Raw genomic sequence first — 23,167 nt, 5'->3', positions numbered from 1 at the left:
AAATATACCACACTAATGCAAGATGTTAACAATAGGTGAAACTGTGTGCAGGGAAGGAGAGCATATGGGAACTCTATTATCTGCTCAATTTTTTTGTAAATCTAAAACTTATAAAAACTAAATTATATTAATTTTTAAAAAGAAAAAACAAAAATGTATTGAAATACATAGGAACCCAACGCAGATGAGATACAATAGGTCCTCTAATTAATTACATGGAGATATACACAGTTTGTACAATGTGCCCATTCTAAACACCTGTAATGTTAATTCCACTGTGTGTTAAACTAGTAAAATTATTTTTATTCATAGTTCTTCCTTTGAGATAAAGCAATCTTGAAAGTAAACCACATTCTCATATTTTACCATTAAATAAATCATTCTAACTTGAAAGTAGACTAATCAAATAACATGATGAAATAATGTACCCAAATTATTTCATGTTTGCAAATTATTTCCATGTATGAGACTAGTTATATTTAGAATTTCTATTGGAGCATTCTGCTTAAGGGGAATCTCTGAAGGAAACAAAGTTCCTTGAGTTAAAAGACATTGTTTTATTCATCTTTATGAACTTAATATCATAGTGCTTATCATCATGACTGTCAACCAACTGATTCCCAAAAGATGCTGTAAATGAATGAATACTTAAATGAATTTATCTAGCAATGGGAAATATAAAGTAATCCTTACTCCAGACTGTCTGTAGATAACTAAGAAGTTAGAGCTCTAGAAAGAATATGAGAAATTTGTCATGGTAAAATTGGTATATATAGGAATAAATATAAGATTAAGAAACTTGTAAAAAATAAAATAAATAGATATTTTCTCTTCAAAATTTAATAGACGTGCCATAGCGGTAAATTGCATAGAAACAACCATGCAGTTCACACTAATTTCAGGAATTTCTTAAGCATTAGAAAAGTATGTGCTGACCAGAAAAGGAACTGAATTTGAACATTTCAAATACATTTTTCTAAGGAAAATCTTGAATGTCCTTGGCTATCAATAGATTTTCCATTCTGAACATCCCCTCTTAAACTATCTTCTTCCCAAACTTCCCCCTTTTCCAAACAAACCCTGGAAATCTCCACACAACTACTTTTCTGTTGGCATTTAGCACAATGTTAGAAAATGGTCGACCCAGTCCTTGCCTACTACCAATTACCGTGTCAACCCTCATTTAGCCCCAACACTTCAACTTCACTCAAGTATAAATCTGTTAGACACACACTTCTCAAATTCTCAACACTGTCATTAAACTTATTTTTTTTTTTGGCTGTAACCATTTCAATGACCCTAGATAGAACATGGCTTAGGTTATTCTCCATGGCTGGCTCCTGTTAACTTTCACAATTCGATTATAAAAAAAAAATTACCACCCTTGGAACCTTCTCAATTTTATCTTTACACTGGCTGCCTCCAAACCTTACATTTACTCAAAACTCTTCAGCCAAGTCTTAGCATATAGGTGGGAAAAAAAGGACTCAACTAGGATAAAAGTACACTGTTTTGTCATAACATAAATCCAGTTCCACTTTCACTCTTTGATACACAATAATCCATACCTTCAGAATACCCAGCTGTTTGGCGCTATCCTATAAACACTGTATTCTTTGCCCAGGAAGTGCTTCCATTATTTTACCTTAAAATATTCACCTGTTGTAAGAAATAAACATTTCCATAGTAAAATAAATTCCTGGGAAATAAAATATATTGACTTGACACACAAGTTACTTAAGGTATAATAAGAACTCTTATCTTTAATAGCAATATCTCAGCATTTTTATTTCAGTACTTAATAAGGCAGAAACTGAACCAATTAATCACAAAACATTAAAGAAACAGCAGCAGCACACTCAATATCTTGATAATGTCCTCTCTGATACGGACATTCCTGGGGAGATGGAATATCATTTTAAAATCATACCTATTTTAATTATCTCAGCTCTAGCCTAATTTTTGAATCACTTTTCTTTGGAATAAAAGACTATAATTGGTATTTGGATGAAATAATGAATAAGAACCTAGCACATTTTTAAAATGTTTTTAAAGCATGTGAAAACTTCGCCTAAAAAACTTTTTCTTTGAAAAAGTAATTTATCTTGTTTAGGGAGTTTTCTTTCCATTTGTAAAATAAGGTTATTGAATTAAAATAATTTGCAAGCCTTTCTTTTATAAGTATTTCAAACCCTTCTGCTTGTATTTTGTTTTAAACACAGGAAATCTTGGGAAACCCAAAATCTAGCCATTTTCTTTGTTCCAAGGAAGAATTCCATGAAGCAAGGTGTCTGCACCAAGCAATACCAAGATCAGAACGGAATTGATATGTTGTATGTGGCAAAACAAAACGGGTTGATTTTCTACTTCTTGTTGATTCAAAGACTCATTCTGGCTGTGTTGTTTCAATTGAATTCTCAGCACTTCATGCACACCCATATAATCAAATATCATTCGCAGGCTGATATCACATTTTGTCACTTATATAGAAATATAAAATATTCTTTCTATTCCAGCTTTGGGAATAAGTGTATTATTGTTGCTAGTAGATGGATAGTAAATCCCTGGTGAGAATGATCCAGGGCTCATACACTTTTTTTTTTTACCCATAGGGCTCAATTGCTGCCCAAAGAAAGGATTTGATAAATAGAAATAAGTGAAGGAAGTCAAAGCAAAAATCCCTTCCAAAGATACATTTGTGAACTTCTTGTATTATTCGGCACTTCAAATTATGCTTCAACATCTTGCTTTAATGCAATATATCATTTAAATTTCTCAAATATATAAACCAAGTAAGAATAAACTAAACAATACTGCTCATCTCTTTTTGACATACATATATATACATGTACATATATGAATAAGTGATATTTTAGATAAATACAATCTGCTATGCCTTAGGCGCTTTCAAAGGATGGTTATTACAATCAAAAAATTTCTGCATTCTTTCTAAATTAAAGTGAGTGATGAAGACTTACTACAATAAGCTTTTCAAAATCACCTACTTTGAAGAACCACACAATGAATTAATATGAATGTTCCAGCTGGATAACTCACATGGTTTCTTCAGTTGATGATAAAAATTATATGTCTTATCTTTCTCCCTTTTTTTCTCTTTTGTCAGTAGGCTCTGAATCAAACATAACTTTTAATAGAGTAATATAGCTAATTTAGATTTTTATGGCATTGTATTTCTTATTTCCCATGTTTTTAAGAGAATGGTTTTATATATATCTTTTACTATAAAATAGTATTTTTAAAATAGAGTAAATATTTAGGAGTATTTTACTTGAAATCACAGATATTTTAACTTTGCTCTAACTTTCATTATGTTCCCTTATTGTCATTTTATTTGATTATGTAAGGCATTTATAAAAATCACTTTAGAATTCCTAACCATTGTTCTGTTAAATTAATAATTCTTTAAACTCAAAAGAAATGATAGAGGTTTAAAATGTCATTAAAATGAAACATTAAAAAATCAACAACATATATTTCAGTAATTATCACTTTATAATATTGCCTGATAGTATATGAGTACAAACTGATGATTTAAAAGAAATAATGTGAAACAAAATAACTTGCAATTTTTAAAAGACTTTTTATAGTGCATTCTTTAGATCATATTTCCACTTGAAAAGGGATTATGTTTTTCATAACTGAGTTTGATTCTGCTGTTTATAACTAAGAATAAATAATATTAGAACTAGGCAAAATTGAACTTATTTAGATATGCAAGGTGTGCTAATAGCTAATCTAAGCATAAGTGCAAAGATAAGCTTCTGGGTCTTTGACTACATTCACTTGCTGTCTTCCCTGAAAATTTATAAGAAATATTACAGAGAAACAGACTATTATATTTCTTTCTTATTAAGTTGTCAATAAGCTAATGATTCAACACAAATAAAGAAAGAAAAATACAAGGGCTTCATTTTTGAAGGATATACAATTTTCAAGGAACTTGTAGACCCCATTGATTATTTAAATTTTTCATACACCAAACTGCTCTAATCAGAAGTATCTGTTTACCGTTAAAGACTTTAAAAGAGTAAATATCCCTCAACATTTATTATTACGTTTACACAGAACTGAACTCACAACCAGACATTATCTTTTTAAATTGAATTCCTGTTAAAACAAATTTCTTCTTCTATTCTAAACAAATAACAACAATAGAGTACCATTCCTATTTCCATAATCATTTGCCATCTACCATGTGCATCATATAACATAAAATATTTGTCTAGAATAAGCTTAGGATCTAGTTTAGAAGACATGATAGAATGAAATTAAAACACTTAATACAGGATTTTACGCAAAAACTTGTCAATGTGAGTATATTCTAGTTGGTAAGAGAGACAAAAATATGATTTGATATAAGAAAGTCTTCAAAAAAGAAATGGACCTTGAATTTGGCTTTGTAGGATAAGCTGAGGAAAGTGGAGGGAATTAAACATATTAGTATACGAAGGGTCTAACAAGGTGCCTCTAGAAAATTATTCTGAATATTGAGTGGGGGAGTAAATCAAATCAATCGTTTCAGTGTTTGCTAACATAAAAATCACTGTTCAATTTTCCCCTCACATTATAATGTTTACTTTTTTTTTTCCTTAAATGTCTACACATTGAGTTTTATCACTTTGCAGCAGTCTGAACCCTGGCTGTCTGTGACATTCAACTCAGTAAGCCAAGCCATCCATTGCTTAAACAGGACAGAAGATAGAGTCAAAATCCAAGCAGATAGACTTGAGAATCAAGAAGTGATTGTTCAGCTTTGTCTCCCATATTCCACTTTTAAACAGAGCATGGCAGAATGGATAGGCTTGAATGGGGGGACTTCAAAGGCAAAATCTAGGCACTTGATAGACAGGAATGTTTTCTTAATAAGTGATCTTTTATTTACCACTACATAGTGACTGAGAGCAAAGAGTTTATAAAGTGATCCGTAGACAAGGAAGAATTAACTTGCTGTAAAAATAGTTTTTCCTTTCCATAACAGAGAAAAACGCAACCACTTTTGGGAAGGACCAAAACAGGAGTTGCCAATTTTCTCTTAGAGAGTTACATTTTCCCTTTCTGTGTTGAAATTCTTGGTGGGAACCATGAGGCAGTTGCAGATAGCTTCCTCATTCTACCATCCTTGCTGCCATTATTTCTTTTGCTGTCACCATTGGAAGATGAGAACAGAATGGATTAGGACTTTGCTTCTCATCTGCACGCCTGGAATGAACATCAGGAGAATTACCCATAGCAAGTTACAAAGATGGTGAAATCTCGTTGGTTACAGAGGGCCTAAATTGCACACACAAGAATTCCTTATAATCTTCACTAGTTCTACCATGAGAAAGAGATTTTTAAAATGTTCTTATAATTATTTTATTAGTATAAAGATCTTTGGAAACTATAAATTGTCAGTGAACCAGCTAGGATCAGTAAAGCTCAAATCAGGAGCACAGTAGCACATGCTATGGGGGGAAAACACCTCCAGACAGTATCAGGTAGAACTGTCGAGCCTGTGAGCTTGACCAGAGCTAGTGGCAGTCTAGAGGGACCTAAACGGAGGCTTAGAGTGGCAACTACCATCCACTGATCATGTCGAAAAAAAAAGACCATAAGTCACACCAACAGCATGGGCACGGACACTGTCCAAACTCCAGAAGGAACCAAGTATTACACTTGAGTTGAGGATGGAGAAAAGCAAAAAGGATAAAAAGTTTTCACCTAAATCTAGACAATTTTCTGACCAGAGTGAGAAAAAGAAAGCCGGAAAGCCTTCATTTTAGAATGAAGGATAGCCTTGAGAAGGAAATTGAATTGCACATTGAATTCAGGGTATAGACAGTTCTGAATTGATCAAGCAGTAAAAACTGAGTAATTAGCTAAAATTATTTGTTTAAAAAGAAGTTACTTAATTCAAATGTACCTCATTTCCAATCAGGGGCTCCAGGATTCCCTGGTTCCCGGCATATAACTTCTCTGTCAGTCCTTGATGAGCACAATCGGAATTTAAGTATACACAAGGAAGATACATTTATTCTGAAGGAAGAACACCTCGGTTCCTCATTCTACGTTGGCTGTGAAGCTTGGCACAATGACAGCAATGAGAGCCTAAATACCACAAAGTTCCAGAACGCCAACCTTTTCAGCTGTGGTCTGCCTTTATCAAGGTATGAATTAGAAATTAGAAATTAATTAGAATTATAATTAATTAGAATTAGAAAACTAATTAGAATGTAGCCAATGGCAAAGTGATAACATCCCTTTCTAAAAGTAGCAACTACCTCAAAATAACTATTTCAAATTTTAGCAGAGCATTGTCTTTCATAGAGCTAAATTTCCTTTGAAACTCTTTAAAAAAAGCCTGGTTAATAAATTACCAAAATATATTTAAGTATTGGTTGGTTCCATAATAATGTTAACGATGATAGTTACTACTGAGTACTTTTTATTGACTAGCACTAACATTTTCACTTTAAAAATGAGAAAATAAAGGGAAACAGAGTGAGTCAATTGCTTGTGATTTTATATCAAGCAAGGAATTGAATGCCAAGCTGCTGGATTTTTGAATCTGTGCTATTAAGCATCACACAAAGTAAGACATGGAAGAATATCTTGAGGGGTGAATGTGTTTGCAAGCTCATAAACAAAAATAAGAAAAAGAAATAGCAGGGGTAAATTTGAGAATAAAGGGGATAAAAAAACATATTTATTTGGGAAAAGGCAGGGTTGACTGAAGATGGAAGAGTTGGAAATAAAACCTAAGGATTCAATCATTTCTGAAATATATTTGGGCCACAAAATTCAAATTTATTCACAGGAAACCACTATGAAATTGCTCATGGGAAAGAATTTCACCTCAGCACTAAGCAGCACCGGCCTCAATGTCTGGAACCGCCATGTGCTGGCACAAATCCATTTAGTATCCAACCATTCAGTAAGAATGCTTCAATGGACAGCCACGTGATGTGAATTCTGAACACCTGAGAAACAATTTTGACTGGTGTTGCCAAACCATAAGGAGTAAACAAGAGAATCAAAGAAATGTTTAAAAGGGGATCCTTTAAATAGCCAGTTACAGAAAAAGGAGAAGCTCCTCTCTAAATGTTTTTATTTCCATTAAATTAAAAAATGGCCAATGGTAAAGAAAATAGAAACTACCTAATTTGAACATTCTTACTTGACTGAAAATAAATAAACTCAGTTGTCTTTTAATACCTGCAAATAGGAGCAAACAGGAATTGATTTATATGACTGAATTTGTTTTCTGTCTTCAGAAAAACAGGTTATCTACTTCATAATCCTCAAAAAAGATGTACAAATCAGCAATTAAGTTTCAAGACAATTTGAATCGGTAATTTTATGAACCAATTCTTCTTGTGATATTACAGATATGTCAAATAATTTGTTCAGTAGCTTTTCAGCAGGAAATTTCGTAATTTGGTTGTGCAGTGCAGTGTAAAGGGGCGTATAACCCTTTTAGAAACTTAGCAGCCTTCTTCATTTCAATTACAAATTGGAGAAAACAAATTGAAGAATTCAAGTCTATGCAAGCTGTTCGATCAAAGCTCCTTAGCCAGAACCAAAGCAACCCCTGCTTCCAAATTCTGATTTTATCTATACTCAGGGAGTATGTTTTGATGGAAAACATCATCAATTATGAGTACTTGTGTGGGGGGAGCTAGTTAAAAAAATTAGATGGGAGAGATTTTCAACTACATTTTGTACAACAGAGACACAATAGATATTATTTTGGCGTCTTCAGAAATTAAATACTAGTGACTAATTAGTCTTCAGTTATACAGAGTGTAAATAATAAGTCTAATGTTTTAGCATGGAGTATGTTTTCTTCTTAGAAGTAAAAAGCAGCAAAGAAAAACTCATTTAAAATATTCACGACTCTTAGTACTAGCAAAAGTAGGGAAACAAATATTGTAAACATTTTGACACAGGACAGGATGATGGAATATTTTTCAAAGCTTTTATGCACATGTGTGTGCATGTATTTGAATTGAAATGTATTGTATGTATATATAAAATACATACATCTTTTTATATATTTGACCTTTTGGAAATAACACAATGTTGGTGAAGCATATGGCAAAGAAAAAAGAGAACCAGTAACAAATGGCTAGCCAAGAGAAACTGATTGCAAAACAGACACATAGTTTATAAAACTAAGTGTCTCAATCCCCTATTTTCCAGTGCACTGTCTTTTAGTTCACTGAGAAGTCTAAGGAAGAGACCATGCCATGGCAAAGAACTGTGCAGTTCACATCTTGGTCTGGGTATGCATTAGACTAGAACCCTGATCAGTGAGTCAGTGAAATATGATCATTAATCATATTTCAATATTTAATATACTTCAGCAGTCAATTTTCTATCAATATTCCTCTTTTATTTTTGGTTCCCTGGTCCTCATTTCCACTTTTTATCTAACGCATTTTCTTTCAGAAATCAAATTGTTTTTCTTCAGCTTCCCTAAACTAGAGAATGCTATCCTCCTGTCTAGTTTGGAAAATAAAACAAAAGCATTTTCCTCAAAAAAATCAGCTTATTTTATACTATAATTTTCTGAAGGACTAGTCAGGTTTATATCATTTAGTCTACTCCAATCAACACTTTATCACTAGTATATATGTTAACAGTGGCCAAACATTGTATCCTGAGGGGACCTCAAGAGTCAAATCTCAATTGTATTCAAATCCCTACTTGGTCACTTCTAGCTATGCAACCCCAGGCAAGTTATATTCCTACTCTGTGCCTTCATTTTTTCATTTATAAAATGTAGGGGAAAAATAAGGTGTACACAGAGATATTAAAGAAGATCAACTATTTAAGTTTTCTTAGGGGAGTAGTGGTAGAACACAGCTTGATCATAAAGGATATTACTTTCCTTATCTATCATTCTTAAACTTAACAATAGTTAAACTAAGTACAATTTTAATGGTTTCCACTTGTCTTGATATGGTAGGGAATAGACCGACTCTGGTGCCAGATAATCTAAGTTCAAATCCCAACTTGCCTGAGTACATTTGTGAATTTGGCAAATCATTTAACCTCTTCATAAGCTCTTCACTTTCCCATCTATATAAGAGAATCGATCTCATAAGATAGTTTGGAATATTAAATGAGATTTCACATGCAAGGCATGTAAAAATGACAACTTGTAATATTCAAGTGTTTGCTTTTAACATCGATTACATTCCTTGTCAACAAGGACTTTTTAAACATTCCTGTTACAGTCGCATCTGACTCCCTACCCAACACTTCTGACATTCCAAAGTCAGGACTACTGACTTTGACTGACCAGTCCTACCTACACTTCAAGGAACACTGAGCTCTCAGCACTGAGTTATTAGTTAGTCAAGGGAAATCATGGTGATGTCACTGTAGTCACCAGTAATTGGTTTAGAGATGTTCATTTGAAGCTACTGTAACCAATGTGAATTGAAGGAAGCGGGCTGGCACTTCCTTCAAAGTGGACTTTTTTTCCTCCCTGTTATTAAAACAGAACTAGGGAAAGAAATATGTATTTTTTCTTTATAACTTCAAATTCTATTGCATAAGAATGTGATACATGGTACTGCTGGAGCTAACTTTCTATCATGAAATCAAGGAAAAACAGCCGAAACCGTGAGTAAACATGAAAAGTAAATAGATCTTTGATGATGTTGGGCAGCTGATATAACGAAACCTCCAGATTGTCTCTCCCTGCTATAATAAAACCGTGCTTTTAAGCCATGTTGAATTTTTTCTTCTTTTCCTTGCCACAAAAAGCAAACTATTTAATTATGAACATATTCAGTAAGCCAACTACACACTGAATTATTAATAATTATAGTGTTTAAAAATAAGGGAGGCCATTAAAAATACAGCTTATATAAAATATTAATATTATATAGTCCTTAAACATTATACTAATCTAAAAAATAAAGCTGCTCCACCTTGCAGACCATCCCCAAACCCAAATCAGTATCTCTAAACTCTGCTGTTTCTCCATGCACATTAATCTACTAAAAGTTTTACTAACGTGGGAGTGCAAGGGTAGTTCAGTGATAGAATCATTGCCTGCCATACAGGAGATCCAGGTTCGATTCCCAGCCCATGCACCTCCTTAACAAACAAACAAACAAAATAAACAAGAATTCAACAAATGGTACTGTAATAAGGGGATACCCACATGGAAAAAGAATGAAATGTGACCCCTGCCAAACAGCATACAAAAAAAAAAAAGATTTAATAATGTACTAATTGGTAGTTACTCAGCTCAAGTTTGGACACTTAAAGAAATACCCGGAAAGAATGGTAAAACTCTGCAACTAGAGCTTCTACTAGTACTTTCTTTCTCCCTCCAGCAATTCCTTTCTACTTCAGTGGGCTGAGTTTTACTCGGTGAAATGAGGAGAGTTTTAGAACCAAATATTTCTGAATGCAAATTTCATGGCCTTCACTTATTAGATGTTACCTAAATTTTATGAAATTCAAGTCCTTGATCTATAAAATAATACTTAGGAGCTCCAATATAAGTTGTGAATATAAACCATGAGGTGATCCGAATGAAAGCATCCTGTGTGACTGACAGGTTTTCTTTATTCAACTAATTTGCCAAAGATTTATAAACAGACAAGGAAACAACGGAGGCCTGATTTGGCTGGCCTTTTATGCAGGTAACTACATCAGCCCTTAATAAGGTTCTTCAAGCATATGGCACCACCAGCCCACCTCCCCAATGTCTTTTAGATGATGAATTTTCCCCCTGGAAACAAAATGGTATTTGATTAAAATTTGATTTTTACCATTAATGCTTTCCATTCTCACTAGCATCAACTTCCTGCATGTATTTTCTGCTGAGGTTAGAATGTGTTTTAGAGGCATAATTAGCCCTGATAGACATTTTACACTTAAAACAGCTTCTCTTCATCCATCACATACCTACATTCGCATATATCACCTGCGATGTGAAGACTTTTAAATGAATTAAAAGGTATGGGGGTGAGAAGCAGCTAATCTAAGTGACAAGTGAAAGTTAACTAATAAGTAAGTCTCTTTCTCCCCAGAGTTAATATGTTGAATGCTTTGAATTTCCTAGCAAGAGATACATATATACTGTTTAAAAATAGTCAGTGTTCACCAAACTGCTTTTTTAATGCAGAACAGATGAATGAGTATATTTTTAATAAAATGTTTCCTTACAATAGAAACAGAATAAGGACTTGAAAGAAAGAATACATTAGTAACTTTGGGTCTTTCATAATTGCTTAGAATTATATACTGATGAGTATTATTTTTAATAACATGAGAACACTAAGTTTGAACACTTCATATCCATTTTGGATAGGAATGTGCAGGTTTTCAGTAAACCATGAAGGATGACATAATGTCATTTAATAACCTGTGTGGAGTTTTGTTTTTAAATTACAGACCAAATACCACACCCACAGAGGCAGAATGCATTAGCGTGGTGCATATAATGGGGATTTGAAATAAAATGACATGTAGATAACCAATTAAAGTGATTATAAATTATGTGAAAATGGAGGAGTGAAATGAAAGTAAAAAAAAAAATGCATGAATAGAAGTAACATCCTTAGCAAACTGCTTTTCAAATTTCAGGTGGCACCCACAATAATTGTGACATTAGCGGATAAATAGTAAGCCCACAAATCAAAAGGTGATAAAGACATTAACACAGAAAATGCATTATGTCTAACTATCTCAAGTGCCTTTATCAGTGATAAAGTTAGACCTTGGAAACATCATAAAATCAAGACAAAACACAGCTACCACATAAGAGAGAATTTTTTAGTATAAATTTCATTTCACTTAAAAAGATAATTCCAAATGAATGTGGGGGGAAAATACGGTAAAACAATGCTTCTATTACTTGTCTTTCTAACACATACATTTAGAATCAATTTCCAATAAGCATTGCTTGAATAATCAAAACTTTTAATTAACCAGAGGGGGGTACCATTATTGTGAGGACTTCCAATATTTTCTCTATTGATATATCAGACATTTACTATTGACAGTATGTGATCTGCTTAATTTCACTTTATCGACATTAAAGTATATTTCTCTTATTTATTCCTACAATTGAGCTTCTCTGAAACCCCAAATAACAAAGCCAGCTCTGGTGCCTATGTTATAAAAGGCTTCAAAAAGACAAATCTTTAGCAACATTTCCCCCAGCCTAATTTTCAGTGTAAGTGATAAACTCAGATTTAAGGTGGATTATCTAGCTCTTCTTCCCAAGTTAAGTAATCGCTATAATATTTTACCATTTTAGAGGCAATCATACATTTATCAAAGGCCTATTATATGTGCAGTAGTGTTATAAGCAAAATATTTGAAATAAATTCCCAAACCAAAAAATAGTATATCCCCAAATTGCAATTCATTATCCAAAGTCAAAGTAAATGCAGTTTTAAATAATCAGCCAATTTGTTTTACTCTTGTGGGGTAATATTTATATATTCTTTCTGCAAACATTTGCTTAGCATCTACTATATTCCAGGAACACACAAATGAATTTTTTCTGAATTCCATAACCAAGTACCTCAAATTCATGAAGACGCCAGCATGGAAAGATATCTTTGCTCTCATAGAGCTCACGAGGATGGCACAGCAGAGTTTAATAATAGTGGATATGCAGAATGTGTGGATATTATCACCTCTCCCTGGTTCCCTAGTGCCTCATCCAATGACTAGTATTTGTAAGCAAGTAAGATATATTTGTTGCAAGAATGAAAGATGGTTCGGTGATGGGATGCTTGAGCTCATTCTCGAGGAAAAAAAAAACATTTTTCAAGCAAAGGAAGGCAGGAAAAGCATGAAAGGCACAGCACACACAGGATGTAAACTGAGGAATTTCAGGAATGGTGCAAGAGTGAAAGACATTCAGAGTAATGAGCAATGAGGCTAAGAGAACAGAATTGTGGAAATGAATAAAAGGCAATTTATCAAGTTTTAAATCAGGAATACCCAAATCATTTAAATGAAAGGTCAGCAGCATGTGTCATGTAAGCATAGTCCAATGGTAACTTAGAAGAGCATAATGATATTAACCAGTTATGGTGCTGAGAAATTACTTTTTGAGACTATGAGTAAACTGTAGGTTTAAGAGCAAACATATTGGGGGTGCAAGGGTGATTCAGTGGTAGAATTCTCGTCTGTCATGTGGGAGACCCAGGTTTGATTCTTGGCCAGTGCAATTCCCAAAAAACAAACACACAAGCAAAACAAACAAACAAAAAACAAAAATTCAGCAAATGGTGCTGCAATTATGAGATACTCACATGGAAAAATAATGAAATGTGATCCCATCATCCAGTATACAAAAAAAAAAAAAAACAATAAGAGTAAACATATTTAGGTAAAATTAGTGACATCGTAACAGGAAAATTTATTGTATTTAGAATAAAAATACTTAAAACAGGTCCAGCCCTACCATTTTTTATAAGTGTTTCTTCTTGCACAAGTAATTTCACTTCTTTGAGTTTCATTTTCCTCTGTTCTATAACAGGAATAATATCTACATTTTAAGGATAATTGTAAGAATTAAAATTGGCAAATTGATGTAGATTATAAAAATACTTGTTCACTAAATGTCTCAGAGTATAAGATATTTGTATTTTAAAATGTTAAATTTTATAATATAACCATAACCCTTTGGCAATTCAAAAGATTTATCTACTGTAAAATACTATACAATCTGTAGATTAGGTAGGTAAAGCCAGCTATTCTGTGATAAAGGGTCTGCAAAATGGAGTGAATGGGGTTAAAAATGCACTTAACTTCAGTTGGTATTAGAAAGTATTAAGTGGTTTACCTAAGGAAATAAAATAAATAAATCACAAACATTTAAATATCATGAACAATTTATAGAGCAGTACTTTGACAAAGTATACGGCAAATACATTATATTTTAATATTCATAACATTTCTCTTACAGTTGACACTTGCAAAATTACTGCTAGGATGTAAAAATCCAACTGCTCTGCTCAGGCAATACTTTCACTACTTATTGTCAATAGACCATAAAAACAGAATAATTAAAAAAAAAATCCAAGGAACTACACTATACAGACAGTGAACCCTAAAGTTAAACCATGGATAATAGTTGATAGCAACAATTATAAATCTGTGCTATCATCAACTGTGCCAAATGTTCTACACCAGTTCAAGGTATTAACCATAGGGTGGTATATGGGAATCCTGTATATTATGCATGATTGTTCTATAAACCATAACTTCTCTAATAAAAAATTCATAATAATTGGAAAGGCTGACATAAAAACAAGTTGAAAATGGACAAGTTACAACAAGAGAAGAAAATGTTCCCAGGCCCTTTCATTAATACTTTGAACAAAGTACAGAGCTATTTAATTTTTTTAAAATTGGGACCTACTTTATTATATAAACATAGGCCTTAGCCATATTACATTGGCTTATTTTCCTAATAGTGACAGTTCTTCTGCAGTAATATCATATTTACATTCCTGAAAAACTCTGCTGTCTGCAAAACTGTGTAGTAAAACTATCACAGTTTTGGAAAAAAAGACAGGATTATGAGGCAGAACAACAAAAATCTACAGAAATTTGTAACCAAGCCCTAACAAACTCATAACAATCTTAATTAAAATACCACCACAATTAAATCTCTACTGGTATTTGCACCTAGCTTTTGCTTCTTCTTTCCAGATGGAAGGCTTGAAGGGCATTCATTTGAAAATGAAAACCACGATCCAGGTTTCAGCTTTTCAAAAACAGAAACAACAAATAAACAAATATCGCTTGACTTTCCAGCTTCTTTGTCTGCACTCTCAACTTTGCCAGATACATAAAACAGTGTAAAGCCAGACGGTTTCTGTATCTTCTAAATGAAACAATGCTTACATTAAAATAAAGCACTTGTTAATTTTTTTTCTATTTTTCTTAAAGTATTTATATACATATGGCTAAGGCTATCTCTCTAATTCTGAAAAAGCTTGCCCTTGATCACTTAAAAAACTAAGGAGCTGAGAAAAATCATACCCAGGTCAACACAATCTCTGCATTGTAATGCAGCATCCCCTATTTACCAGTCCTATATAAGGTAATATACATCAGAAAACATATACTGTAGCAAAAAAAAAAAGAATGAATTATAATGTATTTATATTTATTTCATGCTTTTTGCTATAACATGGGTATCAGCCTAAAGCACATACATTCGCTCTAGACAAATCAGACACTATCAATCTAAGCAATATTATCTACCAAATGTGATTTTATCAGGATTAAATGAGATAGTGACTGTGAAAATGCCCCCTGGCATACAACGGCACTCAAAATATTAGTTTCTTTCTCTTCCCTTGACCCAAACTTGACAAATTTTCAAAATCTATATATTCATTGTGAAAATTATTTGGGGGGGTGTTTTTAGTTTTGGTTTTTATTGTTTTCTCTAACTATGAAGAAAATAAAACTATGGGTAAAACAGAAAATTATCTAAATGAAAAATATCTAATAAAAAAATTGACTTACTAGCTTCTGAAAATTTACCCCAAATTCCAGGCATATATTACATTAATATTTTTGAGTACCACTGGTGATGGAAGAAGGAGGTAAAGCAGAAGTTAAATAAAAGCAGAGAAAGGAATCCGAGGAAATGACAAACATGACCAACAGATCAAATTTCCAACTTTTTGTTGTTGATATTTTTATCCAGATATCCCAGGGATACAACAGTCTTAACATAAAATTAAAAAATAACATAAAAACAACAATAAAAACTTGGCCTAAAATAGTTACTGTTTATGTGTCTCTATATCTATTAAAATACAGTCATTCTTTCTTTCAATTAGGCTTAAATTCCTAATGCTTCCTTCCTCTCCACGACCCAAAATGAATTTATTACTAAGCCCCATCAATTATTCCATAGAAATATATCTCATACCTCTCACTCCCTTTAAATTTCCCTCTAGTCCATCCTAAACATGGCTACTAGACTTAAAAACAAACAAATCTTTAAGTTATCTTCTTCTTCAAACAATAGCTCCCAAGATCTACTTCCAAAAAACTGTCAAACTCAGCTTAGCCTCAGTGTCTTTCTGCTCCATCCCCACTAGTATTTCCATAATTGAGTCCAATAAATCATCTCTCCAAACCCTTAACCCTATTAAATTAGATTATTTCTGTCCTTTGTTCATTTTTCTCCTTTCCTAGAAGTTGCGGACATTTTTTTTCCTCCCTGTATTATTTTCTCTATTTACTCCCACCATGTTGAAACCCTCTCTGCCTCAGGAAATACTAGCTTGGTGTCTTGGCTAAGGGGCTAGACTTTGGAAATGTCCTGAGCTCAGTTCCTTATTTGCTAGTTGAGCAACCTTAGAAAGTTACTCAAATTCCTCAAGTCTCATAGCACTCAAGTGTAAAAGGGGAGTAATAATAAGATAATAATTAAAGGATCTTTATATGAACTTAGTTAATATGTGAAAATTGCTTATAATAGAGCCTGGTGATTGGTAAACAGAACTATTTTTAGCTCTTTTCTAGGTACTGAAATCCTAAGGAGTTATTTAGACTACCTAATTTTTAATTAATCATATGATATGTTTTGTCATTTATGATCTCTCATATGCCTACTTGGCTTTTAAAATTTATATTTTATTGGTCTTCTCAACTATAAACCTTGAATGTTAAGCACCAACACAGAACCCCTTCAAAACACACACGCAAATTTTCAGGCAAATTGTGTTATGCATTCAAAAGTAGGCATTGAAGTAGCAGTCAGAAAATCTGGGTCCTTTTCTAATTCTACACAAACATTAACTGTAAATGAAATAGGTAAAAAAAATATATAATTCTTCTGTGTCTCAATTTCTTCATCTATAAAATAAATCTAATACCTTGGAGTCAAGATGATTGTAAGTTATAAGGCTGTTGATTGCATTTTGAGCCAGCATTCTCTACTTTTATATGGTTCTGGCATTCTATTCATTTTAGGGCTCATCAAGTGTTTGTTAATTGATTACAGGGCATATGGCACAGGATTTAAATATTGGTTATTTTGAGTTAAAATCATGTAAAACTAATTTTTTGAAATCTAAGCATCAGCTTGGTGTTCAGAGAACTGAATTAAGAGTTGGGAGACCTGAGCATCAATCATTAACCATCTTAATATTATATTGATCTTTGGTAAGTTATTCGTCTTAATTGTGTGCCCATCTTAAACCATGTATCCTGGTGTTGACCCAGAGAAAGGATTTCTGAAACCAAAAAGTCCCCCATTCCTCAATACCCTTTACTGCCATCTGCTGGAACACTTTGAAAACAAATATGAGTGTGCTATCACTATAACTATGAATACTGCCCCCTGGAGTTGTTCATCACACAACCTATGCAATCCATACAGCCATTCCTAGTAATGTTAAGTAATGATGTGTTTAGGACCCAGCAGGATATTGATTAAATATTTGATGAATGAGCAAATGATGATTGAGTCACCTTCAATAATAAATTAGATCATTTCGGGCCTCTCAGTATTTTTTTTTCTAATCTCTGAGCAGCTCATGAGAATTTTAAAAAATTGGCTAAATATCTTAACCCATGGATAGACTTATCTGTTGCATATGATAAAAGTATAAACAATGTCTAGCATTGTAAGGCCGACATTTTACAAAGTATCTACACACATCTATTGTCACAATTGCTCCTCTCAGCAGTGCAGCAAGGTCAACCAGTCAGTTATTTTTATATCAAATTTTCCAATAAGTAAATAATGGTTCCTATCCTAGAGGCTAAGTTGATTCTTCAAGATTAAGAGACCCTTAGTGCCAAGGCAGGAAAGTCAAACCTAGGTTTTTAAAATTCCAAATCCATGTGCACTTTCCTTTTCTGGGCTTGTTCTAATAAATTAAATGCATTCAAGAAATTTTTGATTAATTAACCTGAAGTTCTTCAAACACTCCTCTGATGGTTACTATGCTTATAAATACTCTCAATATTTCTCATCTCTCTTAATTCATTGGCTGCAGCTTTTTTTTTCATTTTGTCACAGTTTTCTATAACGTCATAATAATTTTTCATGTGTTGCTAATGTCATAAGTGAATATGTGAAACTAGGAAAGACACTGATAGCTCCTGGGGGACAGTCTTATTATTATGACAATTTCAAATATTTTAAAGGGTGCCATATAGTAGCACTTTTGTTTGCTGATAATCGAAGAGATTTTGGTTCCAAGAAGCACATGAATACTGCATTTAATAAAAGTATAAAAGCACTGGTTGCATCTTAAAGTGTTCCCATATTATGTAGTACACAAAATTAAAAGTAATTTACAAGAAAAAAGTAAAAAAGTAACTTACAATATTTTAAATAGGTCTATCCTCAGTATAACTGGAATAGTATAAAGGTCACAAGGAATTTGGAGCGTAGGTCAATAAAACTTGAAAAATAATGCTCTTATTTTTAGGAGAGAATAAAATTATTAAACTATTTTTGTTCAAATACCAAAACACAGAGGATTAGTATTGTTTGGTACCAAAAATAAAACAATTCAGACTAGCTCTTCCATTTATCAAGCACTTTTCTTCATGCTCTCAAAAGTTCACTGCTATGAGAGATGACCCTGAAAGAAGATAAATTAAAAATGATTTCCCAAATGTCAAAAGCCAGAGAAGCCAGCAAGACTAGTTCTAGGGCCTTCACATTGCTGAACCTGTCTCTACTTACAAGGAAACGGGCAAAAACAAATTATATCGTTAGGCTTGGTTACTAGCCTCAGTCTCCATAGCCCATTTCTTTTTCCCATCGCAAACTAATTCTATTTTTTTTTTTAAATAACACCCTTTTATTTACAAAATCATATGAAATTTGAATTTCTTCCTGTACTGAATGAGATTCTTTTGTTCCATTAATTGGTTGTCTTGTAGGACATTCCCTTTGGGAGAACATTAGGCCCCCATGTCATTGAAAAGATGCATCACAACCACCAACTTCACTCCTTGCTCTGTGGGCTCTAATCAGCATGAGAAATTAAAGGGAGAAAATGCTCAGCTTCACTCCTATGACATTAAGCAAGGAAGGAAATCCTCTGGGTTATTCATTGAAAATAAGGATATTAATCTGCATAGCCTATGCATAATTTGCAGAGTTTGTGCAAATGAACATACAGTTGACTCATTTGAAATCTTACGAAATGAAGCTGGCATCATAGAGTAGGGTAGAAACAGCCTAGGCAGAAGACAGTCTTGGGGGGGGGGGTTCCCTTGTTGACTTGAAACTAGGGGACTTCCACACATAGAGATATTTAGAAGCTACACTTCTCCAACGAACTATAAACTTACTACCACTTCACCAGAAAGAATAACTAAGCAGATGGTTGTTTTATCTAATTAACTGAGCAGTTCACCCTGCTTCCTCCCATGATTTTTTGGCAAAGGTAAGTGTTCTAGCTATGCTGGGTGGAACTGGATCATAAGAGAAGTGAATACCTCTGTTCCAATCTTACATTTTAGTCCAACATAAGTGAATGTCCAGCAATAGATGCTTATCAATTATACTCTGATACATTTTGAAAAGAAGAAATGTACTTTCAAAATCAAGAAAGCTTCAGAAAAGCAACCCACATGCACTGCAGTTTGGGAGTCTGAATTTGTAAAGAGCAAAACAGAAAATGCCCTGGGAATAAAAGACTCAAGCTATCACTTGAGGATTGTGATGATAGAACCTGTGAGCAAGGTTTGAACACCGAGGAAAAATAATGACAAAAGTTACAGAATTATAGCATCTCCCTTCTATTGGCAATTAAATTCAGACTTCACAATTAAATTCCAACCTCACTTCATCAGATATTGATCTTGCAGTGGAAATGAGAGGCTTTTAGAGAAGTATTTCTGCTACAATATAAAAGACTCTTGCTACAACAGAACAATAGGCTTGTGTTGAAAGTTAGAATCAGTCCTATTAGGCCTTGTTAGCTAATTACAGTATTGGCATCCACTTAAGTTAGTCAGTTTTTCTCTTCTGTCATTTTCTCTTTCTCAGCTGCTACAGTTCAAAACGTTTTGACTACTTAAAAGGGAATACATCATCGTTACCTTTCCACAGTCTAACTGCACACCACTTCCCAAAGCAATAGCTTCAATCATGCCTCATAAAACCCCCATGCAAGTATATTGTTGGAAACATAAATCAGCAAGCTGGGATTTTAGTATTTCTAAGGCAAGCCCAGGGATCCCTGACTGGCGGCTTTTCCATGCCCCCATTTACAAAACAATAAACAAAATTATGAGTTACATGAGACCCATTAAAAAAAAAAAAAAAGCATCTCTCAGTGGTGTGTCTGATCTTTTCTGCTGCATCCTTAATTAGAGAACAAAACACCAGCCTACAGAAATTGGACTACAGGATGGAGATTGCTGTTTCTAAGCACTCTGACTTCACGAGGACACAAGGCACAGAAATACTACATATACCTTTTCACAAAGGCTCAGACTCTCTGATATGCATCTATGACTCTCTGAGTGCCATGCATTATGAAAAGGTACTAGAGAGAAATCTTCCTTAGAGCGATGTTATCCTTCTCCCTGTTCCATTACAATGAATAGGGGCTTCCCTTCCGGCATGCTTCAGTCTCAGAGCCCCTCTTTAGAAGCACCTTACATTCAAAATTATAATGGGTTCTTGACAAATCAACTGAATCACAATTGCAAATATATGTTACATAAGTAGACACAGTATGTGTTTGTACTATTTTAAACCTTAATGATTGAAACAGTCTCAGATTTCCCTCTAATCCCCAAATTCCAATACACTTAACACCTGCAATGGTAAATTATCAGACTCCACAACTGAGACATTTCCCTTTTTCAAGCCAGTCACGATGTAATCATAAGTCCTCATAAACTTGCTTCTTATTATGTTCCCATCTTACGACACACTTTCTACACTTGGTTAATTGCTTGTATTCTAACGGCAATTTTCAGAGACTGGCTCTTAGTATTCAGAAACACTTGTCTCTATTATAAATGAACAGTTAAACACAATCAGCAGTTCTCCAAAAATTAAAGGAGCATATGTGTTGTGCCTACGTGTATGTTGAGCTTTGCTATATTAGCAATTAAATTAACTTATTGGGCTCAAGTTAGGTTAAGATGTACACATCTGCAATTTTGCTAAGACTGAAATATTACATGCCCTATGTTATTAAGGAAAAATAAACAGCACTTCCCCAAGACACTTTACAAACTAAAGCATTATTCCAGTGCTTGCCTTCTGATTTCTGAACATAAAATCTACATCAAATCTCATTTCATTGGCCACTAACACTATAGTTTTGGGGAGGAGAAGGGCAGAGAAAGGAAGGCTTCACATCCAAAATGTCAAGCCCTGCTGAAAAATGATAGGACTCAGTGAAGGTGGACAAGCAGAAACAACCATTTCTGAACTAAACAATGGAGTTCTTCCACCCCCTGCTGGAAGAAACAGACAGCACAGAAGTCGCTAAAAAATTCTTAGAATTGAAAATAGTGGGGATATTTTAACTTCTCTTACAATTATTTTTTTTCTCAAAGAATTCATGCTACACTAATAATATACTATTCTTTTCAATTGCCACATGTCACAAGCGACTGTTATTTTCTTTTCTTTTAAAGACTTCCACCAATGCATGCTTTAGCATTTTGTATCCCCAATTAAATGTCCAAACTTGTCTGGACAGTTGGATATGCTTCAATTTATTATAAAGATATTTTATCTGAATATATACCATCGAAACAAAACAAAGTAAAGTCATAGCTCTCTCTATATAGATCAACAGAGATTGCTTCCACAAAATTTTCTCTCAGGTTATTCTACTAGGGTATTCAAAAAAATAAAAGAGAGAGATAAAAGCTCCCACCATTTCTCCACAAGCCTTCAAAAAACCTTACAGGTGTAATTACAATCTGCTATTATAAAATTCTTCAATCTCGCTCTAGGAAGGGGGGAGATCAAAATGAATGACTGCAACACATCCCTAGTTTTATCCATTTGCTTTCTTACACACAACATCCATGGCCCCTCTCTTAGTTTCCAATAGAAATAAGCCATCACCGTTTACTTCACAGTCAGGAGCTGGGGTCTTAGGAGAAGGTGGGATTAAAAAAAAAGTCTCCAATAATTTCTTCCACACAAAAGAGAGATTTTGCAAACGACTTTAACGCTGATAGTTTCTTTTGCTTCTGTAAAACATCATCGTGCCCTTTTCTACTGCAACCTCAGACATTTAATGCCCACCAATACACTCATCCAATGTTTGATAATGAAAATCAGAGACAGCCAAGATCCCAGAAAAAGAGGCAGTTTGCCTCGACCTCCTGCTCACTGATGCCCAGCTCCAATTCTCTATTATCTCTTTTCTTATTTAAAGGATTCGGGGAAAACGATACAATTTTTACGGGCAGTCAAAAGAGAGGACGAATTTTAAAAATACCAATAATAATAGCAACAACAAATAACTATAACTTTAGTTCTTTCATTTAATTCTTCCGGTGCCTCTCTCCCTGCCTCCGTTGCTTGGTGGAAGGGGGAGGGAAAGTAAATGCAATAAAGCACCACACTCCTACCTTGCCCGCTACAGACAAGCAACCCGAGCAGGTAGAAGGAGAGGAGGAGGCTCATGTTCAGGACGTGACACTGGTGGACAGTTCCAAAGTTATTAAGTCCAGCCCTGGAGAGAGAACCTTCCGCTGCCACGGCCGCCTCTGCTAGAGCCGCCGCCGCTCCCGGGGTGCCCCAGCCGCCCGCAGCCCGCGCGCTCCTCCTCGCAAAGTGACTGCAAGCTCCGCTCCTTGCCGCACTATATCCAGGCAGCGGCGGCGGCGGCGGCGGCAGCAGCAGCAACGGCCGCCGCGGCGGCAGCAGAGCCGAGCGGGGAGGGAGGCGGGGGCGGGGGCGCGGGGAGGGGAGGGGAGGCGCGGCCCAGGCGTATCCCTCCGCGCCGCACGGCGGTTGCTGCTCCGTCAAGCGCGCGGCCCCGGGATTCGTCCGCAGCGGAGCTCTGGGAGGCAGGTTCGGTCCCCGGTGCTTCCCGCTAAAGGCGCCGCCGCTATTGGGCTAGCTCGAAGACGCCCGCGGACGGGGGCCTTACGCTTAGCCTGCCAGCCATCGGGCGCTGATGGAGGGGGCTCCGGGCTGAGG

General features: G+C 34.6%; 1 protein-coding gene across 2 annotated transcripts in view; it reads right to left on the bottom strand.

Annotated features, from left to right (window-relative positions):
* Positions 1 to 22,912, bottom strand: part of NCAM2 (neural cell adhesion molecule 2) — a 556,652-nt gene extending 533,740 nt beyond the window's left edge. For both annotated transcript variants that reach the window (XM_077118759.1, XM_077118760.1), the window contains exon 1: positions 22,594 to 22,912. In XM_077118759.1, the coding sequence (XP_076974874.1) occupies positions 22,594 to 22,648 (55 nt within the window). In that variant the 5' untranslated portion in view covers positions 22,649 to 22,912. The remainder of the gene's footprint in view (positions 1 to 22,593) is intronic.
* Positions 22,913 to 23,167: the final 255 nt, after the last annotated feature.

This window comes from Tamandua tetradactyla, chromosome 10, assembly GCF_023851605.1.
Source record: "Tamandua tetradactyla isolate mTamTet1 chromosome 10, mTamTet1.pri, whole genome shotgun sequence".
Taxonomy (NCBI): domain Eukaryota; kingdom Metazoa; phylum Chordata; class Mammalia; order Pilosa; family Myrmecophagidae; genus Tamandua; species Tamandua tetradactyla.
The sequence above is the reverse complement of the archived record's forward strand: the minus strand, read 5'-3'. Positions and strand labels throughout refer to the sequence as shown.